We start from the raw sequence: 17,363 nt of genomic DNA, 5'->3' as shown, positions 1-17,363 counted from the left end.
TCTAATCATATTTTAAAAAGTAAAATTAAAGAATGGTTCTCATGCATTTTCACTGTTATACATTGTAGTTTATATAATGTAACAAATCAAAACTGTTGTCTTTTATAAAACAAATTTCAGTTACTGTATGAAGATGTTATTGAGTGGAAATCAGAGGAGATTACAATGTTCTCTGATATATCTGGATTAACGTATTCGGGCAAATCTAGTTTTTCTCTAAGCATTCCTTTTTTTCCAAATGAAAACAATAATGTTGAAAGAGTAGCTGAACTGTCCTATAGCAGTAAGCAGAAGTTTGAAGTAATATTAGAAATTGCACAATCCATGTCTGCATAGTTCAGATATAGAAAATAGTAATTCACAACTTGACTCAATAATTTATTAAGATGCATTCATACTTTGAATAGCTACCAAGACTATAGTATATGGTTTAGTTTGGCATTTGTGCATGTTGAGAGCCTGAAGATGTGTGGACTTTAACTCCCATGCTGGCTGGGGAATTCTGGGAGTTGAAATCCACATATCTTCAACACAGATTTAGTTCATAATTCTGATTGTGCCAAAATCATTTTGGAAATAATTTGTAGGATTGACACTTACATAACCTTAATTCATAATGAAACTTCAGAGAGGTGATCTAAATATGTTTCCAGGGCTACTCATAAATAATAGATCAGCAAGAGAAACAAATACATCGTAAATTATAAATTCACATTTGTATTTGTCAAATTTCCACCTTTATTTTAAATCTTATATATAACCTTAACTAAACTTTTGAGTGATCAGGTCCATTTTCTATAACTTTTCAAGGAATGTGTTGTCCCTGGATTAATGACTCACACATATTTTTGATAAACAGCTGTTGTTCTTTTGCTCTCTTCTCCTTTAAGGAGTCCTTAAGCAAATACACAAAACCTCTCAAGGCCAGGGAGCATAGCAAAATCTTTCTGAGAGGGCACTTCTCTAAGAATGTTATCCTCCTGACCAGTCATCAGGAATGGCTGCTCCTTGTTTTTGAAAAGCATTTGAATTGTAATGAAGCTGGGTTTTTTTCCTGCTATTTGCTTATTTAATGCTGTTGTAATCTTTGTGACACTAATGGTGTTTGAAAACACTGAAGCTAAACTTATCTGCTTTCTTTGGCATGGCAAGATTTAGGCTGAAAAGGATAAAGAGGCTTGCACAATGGAAAAGTCCTTGGAGAAATGGATCCTTCTTTGTTCCCATCTTTTAACCAGATTTTTTTTCTAAATAAGACCAAATAAAATATGGGTCTACGCTAAAATAGGCTTTACAATACATACCCCCCCATAGGTGTATATATTCTAAACTGTATCTTACCTACTGCTGAGAAAACCTGTTTTTAATGCAGCCCCTAAATCAGGGAATGTATTGAAGCACTTAGTGAGCTGACTATTATGGAAGACTGTGCTAAATTAATTGATTACAGTGTATACTCTTACTACATTTCAACTCATTTCATTTCAGCCACAGCGCCCTGTGTTTGCTCATGACAGTGGGGGGGAACCGTAAGTATTTTCATCTACTCAAGTTCTTCTTTAAATAATAGTGTTAAATTTCTAACTGGGCCAAAGGGAGAAATTGTCATCCAAGAAACCATATATCATCCCAAGTTTACTATGGACACAATAGAAAAGGATAAGGAAATGGGGTTGAACTAAACTAAAGTCTTGTGTGCTCCTCTCTCTTACCATGATGCATACATGCACCCATAATCCATATTTCCATCTATTCACAATGTTTTGAGCACTTTGAGCTCTTATAAAATCCAAACGTAGGGATGTTCAAACTTCATCAATTAGGCACAGAGCATTCCAGAGATCTCGAGAATATGATATTTCGTCCTCAACTCAACCATATAAAAACTTTCCAAAAATTTTTTTGGAAATTTTGCCCAAAAACTGGCCTAAGATGGAAGTAATCTCTGTAAGTGATTCATGGTGTCCTGGACATAGCATTCTGGACACAACCAAACTGCATGGGACAGGACTATTTTCAACTGGTCTAAAATTGCTTCCATCCAAATTACTTCCAGAAATTATTGAGACACCTTGTAATGTGAAGAGGGAATGAAAAGTCCCACAGATCTCCAAGACAATCGTTCTTCTCAAACTGGTTAATTTTGCACAATTCTATCCAAAGGGATGCAACCATAAGCCAAACCACAAAAAGTTTAAAATTACAGTAGGTGCCAAAGATAGTGGCAGTGTTGAATTAAAGAAGAAGCAAGCTGTCTAGAGAAAATGAAGGTAGCGTGCTATTCTAAGGGATCAAATACAAAGACCTTCACAGAGCTTTGTCAAACTGCCTTGCAATATGATTACCTGAAAATTGAGTATATATTGTCCTAAAAGGAGAAACTAAAGGAACCAAGCAAATAATTATAGTCATCAGAAAGTGGGCCATAACTCAACAAGTTATGGCCCACTTCTTCTCGTTGAAGAATTTTCAACAAGCTCCTTGAAAAATAAGCTTGGATAAATATCCAGACTGGAGATTGGTGGATTGGGAAGCTAAAGGGGAAAAATTATCCTTTTAAAATCCTGACTTCAGCCACTTTTGAAATCAATGTAATACTTGATGTCAAGCTAAAGGAATTTGTACACCACTTTTCCTAGAACAGATAGGAAACTTCCATCTGCTTACCTTGACATAATAGTTTTGTATTTGGTTCCCCTTACAGCTATAACATGTCTCTGTTATAGTGGGATACAAGTAATAGGATCTGTGAAGGAAACAAATTAATCATTTCATTTAATGACTCTGTAGATTTTCTCACACAAGACAAACTAATCAGCAGTTCCCAGTATTGAAATGAGACTCACTGCATGAAAATAGGAGTTCTCCTTTTATCAAAATCCACAACTATAGTAGGAAGATTCCAGGACATATTGCAATAAAGTGTTCTCTGTGATTGCATCAGTTGTTCAATAAGGTCTGAGTTGATGTGAATGTTGCAAGGTATTCTTATCTAGAAGAGCCTTGGGTTGAAGGTAGTTTATATATCTATCAATCTTGCAATTTGTTATTTTTTTTGTTCTGGTGTGAGACTTGGAACACACATATATTATTTAAATAATTATTAGCAAAGGCCAAATTTGCAATGTATTGCAGAGAAGCAATATTTAATACTCCCAGTTGATACACTACATATAATGTTTAGAATAAGAGAAGTATAGGTACTAAACTTTTAGAGTATAATATCTGTATTTAGACATTACCAAAGTAGATTATTTTATTCTATTTAAAATGAGAGCATCTCTTACCCTGAACTCAACTGCTGGTGACTCATTCAGAACAAGTTCCAAATTTTCCAACTCATTATATCATGAACAAACAGAAAGAGAATTGGCTGCTACAACAAATAAAGTATATCTGTTTGTAACTAAGTAGATTCCTTATTGACCAAAGGTCATAACCCTCCACAACATCCTGTCACAAAGCCCTTAGGACTTTGTACAATATGATTTGTTAAGGAAGTAGGGGAGTGGGTCTCTTCACAATTATATTCATTTTTCCCCTTCTCAGTAGTTTATATACGTGGCAGAAACTGAAAAATGAAAGATTTTAAATTGGCATTTTTTGTTGCTTTTATTTCATTTATATCCTGTCCAATCTCCAGGAACTCAAATTTGTAGAATATTATTTCCTCTCTTCATTTTATCCTCAAGTTAGGCTAAGAGGTCATATAATGCCATTAAGCAAGAACATTTATTTAGGAACTAGCAATGCAATCCTTTGTTTCCATTCATAAACACCATCCATTGTGTTCAAAGAGGGGTTATTTCCAAGTGAGCAGATATATAATTGCACTGTGAACTCGGAGATTTTTCCAGTGAATTAGCAATGAATGGCAGTGAATGGGGCAGATGCGTTTTTATAATGTATACAATTGGGCATTGGATAATATAATACAATTTTTAAATAACCATAATTGGAACATAATGCATGGAATATAGAACTGATAAAACCATATTTTTGTGACACTATATAATTGATAATGTATTGCAGACTTTATTGTCAGTGTATCTCCTAAGGAAGCCACAAATCCAAGGTTTAACAATTGTCAACTGTCTTTATTTTGAATATATTTTGAATTTTTTAATCCACTTATTTGTACGGCATGTCATATAATTAGATTTTTTAAAAAAATCTAAATAATTACAAAAAGCACTATCATGATAAATTTTTAACTTGATTTTTATCTAGCAAATACTGTTACCTAACAAGAAACAAATAAAATTTACTTCTACAGTACAAGCCACCATTAATTAAAGAAGACTTTTTTAATAGAAAGATAACAATACAATGACATATCATTCCCAAGAGTAACATGGTTATTGACTGCTGGCAAATTTATAGTGAAAGGGAATTGTTAACATTCTTGAAGAAAAGCTAGCATTTCCAAAAATACAAAGAAAAAATAAGTATATATATAAATTAGTGGCCATGAAATTCTAAACTAGAGAAGATATATTAGACTAAAGTACATAATGCTGGCTACTTGTTTATGAGAGCAAGAATTCAAGACCTTCTGGGGAATCTTAGATTGCTTGCTCTTGGAGCTCAGAGAAATGGTATAGGGCAGTGATGACTAACCTTTTTGTCATCGCGTGCCAGGAGGTGGGAGGAGGTTCACACGCGTGCGCGCTCTCACCCATAATTCTATGCGCCCCACCCTGCGCATGTGTGCGTGACCCCCCCCTGCTCCTGGCACGCGATAGCCTGGTAGGCCCATTTTTCTTTCTCACCTGGCTCCAGACCCTCTCTATGCGTCTGGGAAGGGCGAAAACAGGATCCCCACCCCCTTGCAGGCCCTCCGGAGGCCCGAAACGGCCCATTTCCCAACTTCTAGTTGGACAGGAAGTGACATTTTTTGCTAGGAGTCTCTGGAGGCTGGGGACAGCAAAAAAGGCTGTTTTCGCCCTCCCCAGATGCATAGAGAGGATCTGGAGCCAGGTGAGAAAGAAAAACAGGCCTTCCCCACCCACCCCCAGGCCCTCTGGAGGCAGGAAACAGCTTGTTTCTCTACTTCTGGTGGGCCCAGAAGGCCCGAAAATCGGCTGGCTTGCGTGCGCATGCACACCGGAGCTGAGCTGGCATGCCCACTGATATGGCTACACGTGCCACCTGTGGCACACATGCCATAGGTTTGCCATCACGGTTCTAGGCTATCTTCCTTTTTAGCTCATTAGGACTGAAATTTATTTTTCCACTTTTCCATACTGAGATCTGAAGCATTCCAAAATTCAGTTCTCAAAAGATTCTTTGCAGCACACAGCTGCAATGTGATCCAAGAAAGATGTGAGATGTGCAAATAAGTTGCAGACAAGTCCTATGATCATGCTCCTGCATTCTCCAAACCAGCTTTTGGGGACTGAATCCAAAGCACTGCCCAAACATACAAACATACAAATTTTTTTAAAATGATTTAAAATGTATGTTTTGTACACTTAAATGTTGTACGCTTTGCTAGTGTCTCAAATAGTTAAGAATGATTGTAACTACACATATTTGGATTTACAGCCCATTTATTTGAACTGAAATAAAAATATTCTGCTTCAATAGTTCATGCATTAGTCAATAGAGATCTTTCTATCTATCACTGATTTCAGTTGTAGCCTGGCTTATTTTTATCTTCAAAGAACTGTTTAGCAACCTGCATAGTGAAAATGCAAGATGTTTTTTTTTTCTTTAAATGCATCCATTTGTCCTGTTTAAGGTTTCAGGTTCTGTATAACTATACTCCTAGGAACGAAGATGAATTGGAGCTGAGAGAGGGAGATGTCATTGATGTGATGGAAAAATGTGATGATGGATGGTTTGTGGGTATGTTTTCCATAATTTTAGTCGTGCCTTTACTAGGATATATAAATACCATTTGGCTTTCCTAGCCTGATGCCCTCAATCTGAATTACTCCTGCAGTCTCAGAATTTCTACCCAACAGGGTATTTAGAGGGTAACATTTTAGGGAACCCTCTGGTTTATTACCACTGGCAATTTTTTATTCAAAATTATTGCAGGATTGCATGTATTATGTCTAGTTTGCCAGCCATAAAAAACATTCTTGAGATGTTCCCCAAAATCTTGTGTCATATGCCATTGATTCTTTCACATGTAATATAATCACCCCTACCTTGCTATTCTGCAATATAATATTTGCAACAAGATTTCCAGATCTTGTTGGAAATATTATAGTTTCTATACCAGAGCAAATCTTTTTCTTTTGGTGTGCTCCCTAAATCAAACATCATTGTGCCATCTTTCATACCCATTTGGATCTACACTCTAATACTAGAGGATATCCAGCAATAAATGATGTTTGTGGAACGCAGTTCAAGCATGAGGAACTGATTAGCAAAAAATCCATACTGCATGAGATCTGCCTATATTGTGGTATGTTCCTTTTTATGTGTGAGCAATTTCCTGCACTATAAAGGTAACCATATTATGAGACGTGGCAAATGTTTGCCACCACCATGCTCTAAACCTTGACATAGTAAATTTCTCCATTAAAATTGATGGAGAAAGTATCATTCTCACATGATGTACTCATAAACTGAGAGAACTTTCTCATACTAATGGGTGATTAAGGATTCCCTTTTTCCTATTGAATCTGATGTACAAAATGCCTGCATAAAAAACTGCTATGTTGGAATAAAAAATACTTTCATTTGATAAGTTGTTTTATTTGCAAATGAATGATTGATTCAATATTTATTGAAGCCTAATATTTGATATTGTAATTTGACTGCTGCTTCCTTAAAAAACCCCTATTCAAAAAACAGTACTTCATTAAAAAGTTTTCTTTGGTGTTATAACTGCTAAACAGACAAGATATATTTTAATGTTTAACTTTGATTTGTCTTTTCAGCAGTGGGAGTTAACTCAGTAAAACCTCAGTAAAACCTCAGTAAAACCTATTATGATAGTATTACATTATCTACCATGATTACATTTTTCATGGCTAGGGTATTATAACTTAACTTAAATTCTATGGCTATATAATGCAATACTCCATATTTTCCTATTGGGATGGCATTAAATATATTCATGAACAATCCTAAAATGAAATGTAAAGGCTGTCTTTAGAGCATGAATATGTTACTCTTGCTACCATGTTTCATTTATTACTTCTACTTTCAGGAACCTCCAGAAGAACAAAATTTTTTGGTACTTTCCCTGGAAACTATGTCAAGAGGCTGTGAAATGATTATTTGATTTTGTTCCTTTCTTATTTATGCTGCATCTCTGCCACACATCTGCATAAAAAGTGCTAGAAAACATCCTCCACCAGCCTTCAGTTTTCCTGCTTTGCAAATCCAGGTAGAAATCATGCCGCTCATCTTCACCATCTTCATCCCATCTGCCAGCCAGCAGTATTATTCAACAGCTAAAATGGAATCCCTGAGCTTTTGTGAAACAAGAGGAATTAGTTCTATGCGAAATACATCTTTTTATGCCTTTAATTTTTGTCTGGCAATGCCAATTTGGAAAGCGCATATAAAAAGCTTAATGGAAGAAATAGCATGGCACTTCAAAATGTTACCAGTTATTTGGGGGAAATTGCAATAGTATCCATATGAAAAAAAAATATCTATTATCACCTAATATATAGAACAGGTTGCAATTTACTACATTTTAATGGGTTTCCTTTCCTTTTTTTTTTTTTGAGTTATCACGTTTGTAGCTCAGCAAATGTATGTTGCTGTCAGTTTGCTGTGTCACAAGTTTGCCTCTTCTTTTACCCATTTGCAAGATACAATTAGTACTAAAAATATATTTTTTTCCAAATGTATATTGCAATATCTGCAAACGCCTGTAAAAATTTAAGCAAAAATAATCAAAAGGAGTATTGATGCTAGAATACTTCATTAAGCCATGATTTCCAGTTGTATCTCATAAGACATTTTATTAGAATTGGGCCAGTGAGGGTCATACATTAGTTAAAAATTTTTTTCCAAAACAGTAAGAGCTTTAGACATGAATTTAGTAAGTACAGAAGCATGAATTAGATTTCCTGCACCTGCATGTATTAATATATAAAGTACAAAAACTTGCATCTCTTTGTAGGAAGCATCAGAAGCTTCCAACACAGTGATGTCTCAGTAGGGGAAATGTGTCATATGCTATTGATATGTGCAAATACAGGAAACTTGAGTTGGATGTACTTTCTATGTTCATGTAATTAATGTCTTAAATTAAGTGGAGAGACATGTGTGCATGTCTCTACAGGATGAAATGGATGGTTCTAGTGTAGTTACAACATACATATCTCTCTAGAGGAAAAGAGGGAGTACTATCATATGTGTAAGTACAGCCTGTATCCTGTACTTACACCTATTTTTAACTCCTGGAACTCATAGAAAGGAAATTATGTCTGCTATTTGATATTAGGAAAGTTCAGAAATACTGGAAAATCATGAATCATTATGAAGCAAACTAACAATGAATAAATATCTGCTTTATAAAAATGTGTTGGAAGTGCAATAGAATATGTAAAGTCTAATTCATTTATTACAGTAATGAAAGAGCAATGTTTATATTCTGTTTGATTGTAGCACAGTCACAGTAGAGTTGGGGAAATCTACACAAAGTATTATATGATGCTATTTTTTGGCTAGTTGACCGGAACTGTATTTTCTTTCTAGAAACATAGCATTAAAACAAGGACGCAAAAAGGAAAATTAGTACATGTGGATGGAGTTTCATTTTTGGAACAGTATAAAATATTGAAGGCAATATTTTGTGTGTGTGTGTGTGTGCAAATATAGACAGCAGTAGCAGGTGATAAAAACACAGGACTTAACATATCTATGATGTTATGTAAAGCAGTCCAGGTTTGGTTTTGCTGGCACCTTACAAAAGGCAAAACAGAAAATCTTTTACTGCATTTCTATTGTGGTAAAGGACAGATCTCATAAATTTGTAGGCTTGTAGCATTTTGTACATATATTTCCTTTTTTTGTACAGAGCCATTTTATTGTTGATTTTTTTTAGGGAAAAAAATCATGTTAATCAACTCATCCCTTTTCCAACAATAAAATCACCTCCTTATTTCGTTAGTTTCTCCTCCAAAGTATAAGCACACTTGGATAGTGCATTTCTGCTAAATTAGCAACTGAAGCAAAAGTTTTATGAATAATATTATGGTTTACCAGCCAAATTTTTAAAGTGTATATATATGTTTAATATGGAAAAATATCAATAGGATGGCAAAAGAAACATCTTTGTGCTGCGTACCTTTATTACTGCAAATTTCATGGCAAAAGCTTGATACTTCCAAGGCTTTTTACTATAAATTAAATGTGCATGCAGCTTTGCTGTAAAATCAGTAATGATTTTGATGCCATTTATGATGGAAGACTTGTCTATCACCGGTAGTATTTTAAAAAATGCACTGTTTCTATCCTGTATCTGATTTTAATAGAAGATGTTTTTCATACCTGTTTTCAGGTAATTGACTCTGAATTCTTACTTGCAAAGGATCTCTGTGTTTCTTTTTCCTTGAAGAGACTTCTAATAAAAATGGCTTGAAGTACATGAGTGCATCTTGTTGGTATCAAATGGTAGAGCATTGCCCATTAAAGTTTAATCAAGTGTGGTTTGAAGTGTTGAATGTAATCATTATTCCAAAAATTAGCAAGGGAAAATAGGAAAGTAGAGATTCCTTTTATGAAACCAATGGAATTTCTAAGTATTTTGTAACTCGGATACATGTGCAAGCCAGGTAAGAGGTGGGCCAACTCTGTGCTACTTATAATAGCCCTACACAAGTTTTTGGATTGTTGGAGAATAACATAAATTCCAGAATTTTTTTCTGCATATGCTATTTATGAAAATGTATTAACAATAGAAGACAAGATCATAGCAACATTCCAATATAATCAGGAAAAATGGTTGGCTAGTGTTACCTATTTATTGATGTATTTTCATTCATTCACATATACATTTTTTTTTTAAAGTATAATGCTGGGCTACATATCTGGCAAGATAGTTCAGTCTGCAGGAAGCGAGCTTTCGGTAATGCCCAGACCCTGCCCTAGTTTTTATAAACAATTCTAAGCAAAATGCTTATAGCAAATTATAGCAAATCCCACATAGAAAAGGACCATGGCTGATGTTCTCCTACATTACAATGCATATGCATGTCTGATTTTAATAGTGAGACAATGTACCCTAACATTCTGGTATCATTCAAAGACCACTCTATGAACTTTGTTGAGGGTTTTGTTCTTAAGAGAAACTGTTGTTCATCCTAGATAGCATTCTGTGGTCCTATGGGTGGGGGGGGGGGGGGAGAGACAATCTGGCCTTAACAGGCTTCACTCCAACCATCTCACTGAGGTGGCTTGTCTTAAGCAAAAGTATTGAAGCAAAATATCAGCACAAAATTAAGTGAGTGCTGTTTTCAAAAGATTCCTTTATGATTTTGGTTACTATAGAATCAAAGCTAAACTCTGTGTACAAGGTGGATCTAGTATGTACAGAATAGCCCTTCTCAAATTAGGAATGTAGTCAGAACCTAATTTCATAATTTCCTGTTAAAGCAGTGTGCTACTCAGTTTTTTTAAGAAAATACACCTGGAATTCCACAGTGTAGGAAATTAAATAAATTCTCACTGTCATTATCAACTTTAAGATCTACCATAGAATTTTAAATATTCAGTGCTTTGCAATGGTTATTCATCAAATAAGACAAAACCCTCCAGTGGAGTATCACAAGGGCCAACCCCAGGTTCTCTACAATATTTTTATCAAATGTTTGGATGAAGAGATGGAAGCAATGTTTATCGATCTTGCAGGTGAGATAAAGTTAGGTGGGATAGCAATACTTTGGAAGACAGATGGAAAAAACAAATCAGATTTTGAGAGGTTAGAGAAATTAATCTAAAAATAACACATTTAACACAGGTAAATTGCAGCTATAAAGTTCATCTGGAGAACAAAAATATGCCAATATAAGATGCAGGATATCTGGCTTGGCAACAATATTTGTGGAGAAAGGACTTGGATAATCTTGGGTTGCAAGTTGACTGTGAGCTAGCAGTGTGCAAAAAAGACAACTGCACTTTTAGATTGCCTTAACAGATATACTGTATAATTTCCCATTTATACTGGTCAAACATAATGTTGAACAGTGGGTCCACAGCAGTTGGGAAGTGAACTATCACAGTTCCAGTACCATAGTTTAAAAAAAGGATTCAGAAAAAAATGGAACATGTTCAGAACATGGCAACAAGAAGATAGAAATGAACTTCTGTAAAGAGAGATTGAAGAAATTGAGTATTTTTGGTCTTGAGAAAATTAGGGGAGATGTGAAAGTCCTGAAAGGATAACTCACAGAAGATCATGACTTGCAGTCTTAAATTCCAGAACACAGGACACAGAATCATGGCTTTCAATTGTAAAAATAAAGATTCCTCTTGAATCTTTCCTAACCACATTTTGACAGTAGCACCTCCAAGGGGAAGTGATAGGTTTCTGTTCATGAAATACTTGGGAAAATTGATAGCCATCTGCACAGAATACTTCAATTTGATTTCTTGTAGTCTTCAGGAACTTAGATTTAAGGACCCTCTCAAGCTCTATGATTCTCTACCCTTCCTGTTGAAGTCCAGTCGTTAAGCAATCAACATTGTGCCTATCTCCTGTCAATAGAAATGCACTCCTTCCATGCTGAACCTAATCCTTCACCAAAGGAAGTAAGACCATACCTTTTTAAGTAGATGTTTTCAATTATTTTTCCAGAATTCTTTTACTGTTTGGGATCTATTAGGTTATGAGTTAGGTTTCAATCGTATGGGGGTTTTTTGTGTTTGTATATCACATATTCCTGAAAAATATAAAGCAAATAAAATAAAATTATTTTTCTTCTGGTGTTTAATAAACTTGAAGAGGTGCTTTGTTCTGGCACTTTTGGCCTGGAAGTAGAACGTAAGTCTCTATGTTGCAAGCACAAGGGAAATGAACAGCAGTTTTCAAAGTTTAGGATGTAATCATTTGGAAAATATGCGCTCATGGTTCAAAGCCACAATCAAGTAATAGTTTTCCATCTGTGTTGATAACAAAGGGCTTCAGCCATTAACGTTGCTCAAGTGCCCTTCAGTGCTAGCCGATGAAGAAATTAACAATGGGAAATTAACAATCAGGATGGCTTTATGCATAATTCAGCATAAACTGGCCTATTTCATATTATCTGAAATGAAATAGTTGAAGACAGAAAACCCATTACACAAGTTGCTTTCTGTCAGGCTATTTTTAACTCCCTTCGAGATGCTGCAGATATGTAGTGGAGCTGCCTTGGAATTAAATAACATACAAAAGCATGGGATAAAAAGAGAAAAATATATCTAGCTACTGAATGTATTTTGGGTACTTTTTATCTCCTGAATAGTGTATAAAATCTGCATAATAATCGTGCATTGTGCCTCCAAGTGATGCCTATTTTTACTCTTTTTAACTGTACCTCATAAAACAAAAATTATTTCCAGGACCTGAAAACTGGCTATCAATTGCATGCTTCAAATACGTGGGAAGCAATACTATTGAAATGGTTTCAGAGCCTCTCCAGTTAGGAACTATTTCAAGTTTAGATAGAGAGAGTAAAAAGTATGATTTATTCTTTAGATAAAAATCATTTTGGCTTATATGTTAAAAATAGAACTATACTTCAGACTAATCAGCAAATGAGCCAGTTGCATTTTTAAAAAGTACAAGGTAAGAGTAATCCTAAATGAAGGCCACATTAAGCTTGAAGTTCCACCTGTTTTTTATGTACACTGCAGCTGCCATTTGACTTTTTAAACCATACCCTATGGATACCCTGAATATAATATTCAAATGTGTACACACACACGTATCAATTTAGTATCAGTCGTGTGCAACAGAAGGACCCTGGAGGTCTTCTAATCCAACCCCCTGCTCAAGCAGGAAACTATACCATTTCAGACAAATGGTTGTCCAATTTCTTTTTAAAAACCTCCAATATTGGAGCACTCACAGCTTCTGGAGGCAAGTCGTTCCACTGATCAATTGTTCTGTCAGGAAATTTCTCCTTAGTTCTAGAACTCCTTAGTTCTAGAAATCTTGTTCTGTTTCTTAAATAAATCCTAATTTTCTTTTCAGCAACTAGTTAGCACTTGTCAGCATAATATGTGACCGGATCCTTGGTAACCTTTTTTTAAAGTTTTATATAAAAACATATCAGATGTAATTGAATATAATGAGGAAGTGGATTCCCAGGAAGGAAGGAGCACACTGAAGAGAAGTAACAGGAAACTCTTTCCAGATATCAGGTGTGAGAGAAAGAGGGTAAAGACAGTTCCTTCCTAATAATTCCCAGTCTATATGTAAATGTAGATAGTAGAGTGCTCAGTCTGACAAGATTTTGTCTATAGATGTGAAACAATAAAGAACTCTACTTGGAAGAATCACATGTCTTTCTTGGTTTGGGTCCTGATATCAGATGAAATGTGAGCTGCAATGATCACTCTAGAGCAGTTTTAAAATATTAAAAGGCTACATCTTCTGTGTGTGATACTAAGAGACCCTATGGGAAAGCAAAACCTTTTACAATGAAATGCTATAACTCCAGAGCCCTTTTGCTTGTTACCTCTTTTTTGTCCTCAGGAGCTCCCAGTGGAGAACCAATGAAAATGAGGAAGATGCTTCCATGTATAGGCATCTTCATGTATAGTTGGAGCAGCTTCTCACAAATGACTGTCCTCAGGTATGCTGCTGGTCTATAACCATAATAAAGATTGAATGATTGAGTATCCTCCAACTCTTTGAGGATAGCAATGCCTAAGAATTGTCTAACCAGCCCTAAAGTTAAAGCAACTCTTAAAGTCCTCAGACACAAAGGAAGCGTTAAAATCAAGCTGCAGCATTTGAACAATGTCTTGAAACAGACTGACAAGTAGAACAATCTAAGGAGCACTTGAGAAATAATTATACAATAGCATAAACCAATCACTAACACTGTTGTTGAAATGAATAGTCCTCAAAACATCTACTGAAGGTTCCTTAAGCACACTTAGCACATTTCTGACGACTCTTAATTATTACTGAAAGCTTTTTTATAGTTGCGCATAACAGAATAGAAACATGAATGGGGAAAAAAGGTCTATACAGATAGTCTTCAACTTACAACCATTCATTTAATAACCATTCAAAGTGATAACAGCACTGAAAAAATAACTTCTGACCATTTTTCACACCTAAACCTTTCAACATCCCCATGGTCATGTGATCAAAATTTGACACTTGGCAACTGGCTCGTATTTATGAGGGTTGCAGTGCCCTGGAGTGGGGTCATGTGATTACTTTTTGCAACCTTCTGACAAGCAAAGTCAATGAGGAAAGAAAATTCACTTAAAAACTGTTACTAACTTAACAACTGCAGTGATTCACTTAACAATTGTGGCAAGGAAGGTCGTAAAATGGGGTAAAACTCGCTTAGCAACAGAAATTTTGGGCTCAATTATGGTCATAGATTGAGGATTACCTTTAATCATAAACACTAGATTTTCTTTAATGGAAATTGCTAAATCTTACATACACATACACACACACATACTTGGCTTTTCCATGTACATATGAAACAGTTGAACTCAACATGAAACTTCTGTTCCAAAAGAATGAAACTGAAGTCACATACTGTAGTAGAGATAAAGAAATTATCTGCACTTTCTCCAAGTCCTGGGCAGAGGCAGGTCTCACATAGCAATGTTCAATGTGGAATGCTAGGAATGCTATTTGCAATAATCCGTGATACAATCGTGCCCTATCTAATCTCAGTCCTGCTATTCAGAGGTTTCCTGTAGCGCAAAATAGCCTTCAGATTGCAGTCCAGTCACTGAGAAACAGCATAGCCTGTGTTAAATTTCTTTTATGCTGCACACTTCAACAGCAGGCAGTACATTTTGTTCTAGAATAGTTATGGGATGACCAGGAGGGCAGCTACATGGTTCCTTTTCTGGATACAAAAATGTGTTGGAGCCCCAAACCTTCTTGTTTGGAAAGTGAATCCCAGCCAAAGGGCTGTTGCAAGGGAACAGCTATTCCTAATGGAACCCAGTTTCTCTTAATTACTGCTGCTGAAAAGAACCTGTTGGACCAATACGTCCATGAACTTGGATATTCCAATAACTCCATAAACGCCACATGCTCCCATTGTGATCATTACTGAGGGGTCCAGTCTCAGTATACGCAAAAGTAAATTAATAGATCTGTCCAAATTAATCAGTGGTTGCTTTTCAACATAAGGGATATCAGTTAAACGTATTTGTTTCTATAATGATCCTCATTTTCATTCAGAAGCTTGAGGTTGTGTACAGTGTTCTCTCCTCCCACTTTTTTTCTTCCATGTGATGGATTGGGGCCAGGGGTGAAATGTAAAATTTGTTACTACCGGTTCTGTGGGCGTGGCTTGGGGGGGGGAATGTGACTTTTTTTTTAACTTTTCAAAGCATTTTTTCTAATGCTTTGAAAAGCCTCTCTTGCAATCAGGCAACTCAGCTGGGATCGTCAGAGAGGCTTTTTTAAAAAATGCCTCTCTGCCGATCAGGCAACTCAGCTAGGATCATCAGAGACTTTTCAAAGCATTTTTTTTACCACCTCTTTGGCCAAGAGGTTGCAGAAAAAAATGCTTTGAAAAGCCTGTGATGATCCCAGCTGAGCCACGTGATCATCAGAGGCTTTTTTTTTACTTTTAAAAGCATTTTTTCATCAGAAGAGGTATAAGAAAAAATGCTTTTAAAAGTAAAAAAAAAAGCCTCTGATGATCGTGCGGCTCAGCTGGGCATGGTGTGGGGCGGGGGGGCGCAGGGATTTTTGCTACTGGTTCTCTGAACCACCTGCCGCCATCACTACCGGATCGGGCGATCCAGTCCGAACCGGGAGCATTTCACCCCTGGATTGGGCTGAGAAAAATCAACTCCCCCAAAGCCAGCCAAGGAGCCGAGGGTGACTGGAACCTGGTTGTCTATTGAAGCCAACCAAAAGGCCACAAAATAATTTATCTTGTCGTATTAAAAGGTTTGCAATAAATATTTTATTTACAAACTGTCTTCTGTAGCCAAGAAGAAGAACAATGTCCACTGGAGCTTCCTTCCTCTGTATGAAATTACACTATACTAGAAGAAACGATAAAGAATGAAAACAAGATACTGAGTGCTCTGAAATTTATATTAAAACTGATCTATGCAGTAATTCATGCCATAGAAGGCTGTGACATTCAGGACATCATGGGAGATCAAAATAGTAACTCTTAAACCAGCAGTGCCTCTCTATGGCTTCCTCACACTCTTCAAAGTGTGAGGGAAAGTGTTTAAGAGTGATGGGAGACAAGCTGCTGACCATACTAGGACCTTCTGAAAAAGAATCAGAATCTGAGGATTCTTTCATCACAGTTGATTACCAGTCATGACACATGAAGAATGGAGATTGAACTCAAATTCTTCACCATTAGCCAGGGTGATGTATCTGCTGGAAATTGTAGTTCAGCTTCAACTAGTGCCTTGCCCAGTTTTATTGGCTGCCTAAAGTCCTTTAAATATCTTCCTCTTTTCCGTGACTGTGACTCACTGAGAGAGATTGCTACACTTTCCCAGTGCTGTCATTTCACTATTCAGCCTTGGATTGCCTTCCAGGGAAGGCTGTGTCCCAGCACAAGGGTCTGTAATGTGAAACAGTGATGAATACAGGCAGGGGCTCAAGAGACTCCATCTGTTAAAAGACTCACTGAAGATTCTTTTCCCTTATACTGTATTGACCTTAATTCATCCCTGGTTTTTTTTTAACTCACTTGGAAGCAAAAAATAATTCCCTTCCCATCATTTTACATGTCTTGTAAAGGTCATTTAGTTCACATTCACACCTTCTCTGAAGATCCTGAGACTCTTGAGGAGCAACCCTGAATCTCACCTATGCATATAGAAGTCTTCTGGGATGTAGATGTTACTTCCTGAATCAGGACATACTTCTAGTACAGGGGTCTCCAACCTTGGCAACTTTAAGCCTGGCGGACTTCAACTCCCAGAATTCTGGGAGTTGGTCTGCCAGGCTTAAAGTTGCCAAGGTTGGAGAACCCTTGCCTAGTAGATACTGAGAGGAATCACTGTTTGCTCCTCTGAGATGTCAAGAGATCTTACATGATTAAATTTTGCTGTTAGTATGACAACTAAACTAGGGTAAATTCTGCAGATTAGAACGACATTTTCGGAACATAAACAAAACAGCAAATGCTGCAACTGAATAACTTATTCATTTTGATTCCAAATGTACACTAAATACTCCTATAGGTCTCCAAATGGTCCAGTGCCTTAAATCTTAGCAG

At 36.2% G+C, this 17,363-nt stretch overlaps 1 protein-coding gene across 9 annotated transcripts in view; it reads left to right on the top strand.

Annotated features, from left to right (window-relative positions):
- The window catches only part of SORBS2 (sorbin and SH3 domain containing 2), a 194,177-nt gene extending 184,551 nt beyond the window's left edge, over nucleotides 1-9,626 (top strand). For 7 of the 9 annotated variants that reach the window (XM_070948614.1, XM_070948615.1, XM_070948613.1 and 4 more), the window contains 3 exons: nucleotides 1,489-1,529; nucleotides 5,744-5,850; nucleotides 7,169-9,626. In XM_070948614.1, the coding sequence (XP_070804715.1) occupies nucleotides 1,489-1,529; nucleotides 5,744-5,850; nucleotides 7,169-7,230 (210 nt within the window). In that variant the 3' untranslated portion in view covers nucleotides 7,231-9,626. The remainder of the gene's footprint in view (nucleotides 1-1,488; nucleotides 1,530-5,743; nucleotides 5,851-7,168) is intronic. The other 2 variants (XM_070948604.1, XM_070948591.1) reach the window with 1 other exon arrangement.
- The last annotated feature ends 7,737 nt before the right edge of the window (nucleotides 9,627-17,363 follow it).

Source organism: Pituophis catenifer, unplaced genomic scaffold, assembly GCF_029215685.1.
Source record: "Pituophis catenifer annectens isolate HBS135680 unplaced genomic scaffold, rPitCat1.0.hap2 SCAF_8, whole genome shotgun sequence".
NCBI classification, from domain to species: Eukaryota; Metazoa; Chordata; class Lepidosauria; order Squamata; family Colubridae; genus Pituophis; species Pituophis catenifer.
The sequence above is the reverse complement of the archived record's forward strand: the minus strand, read 5'-3'. Positions and strand labels throughout refer to the sequence as shown.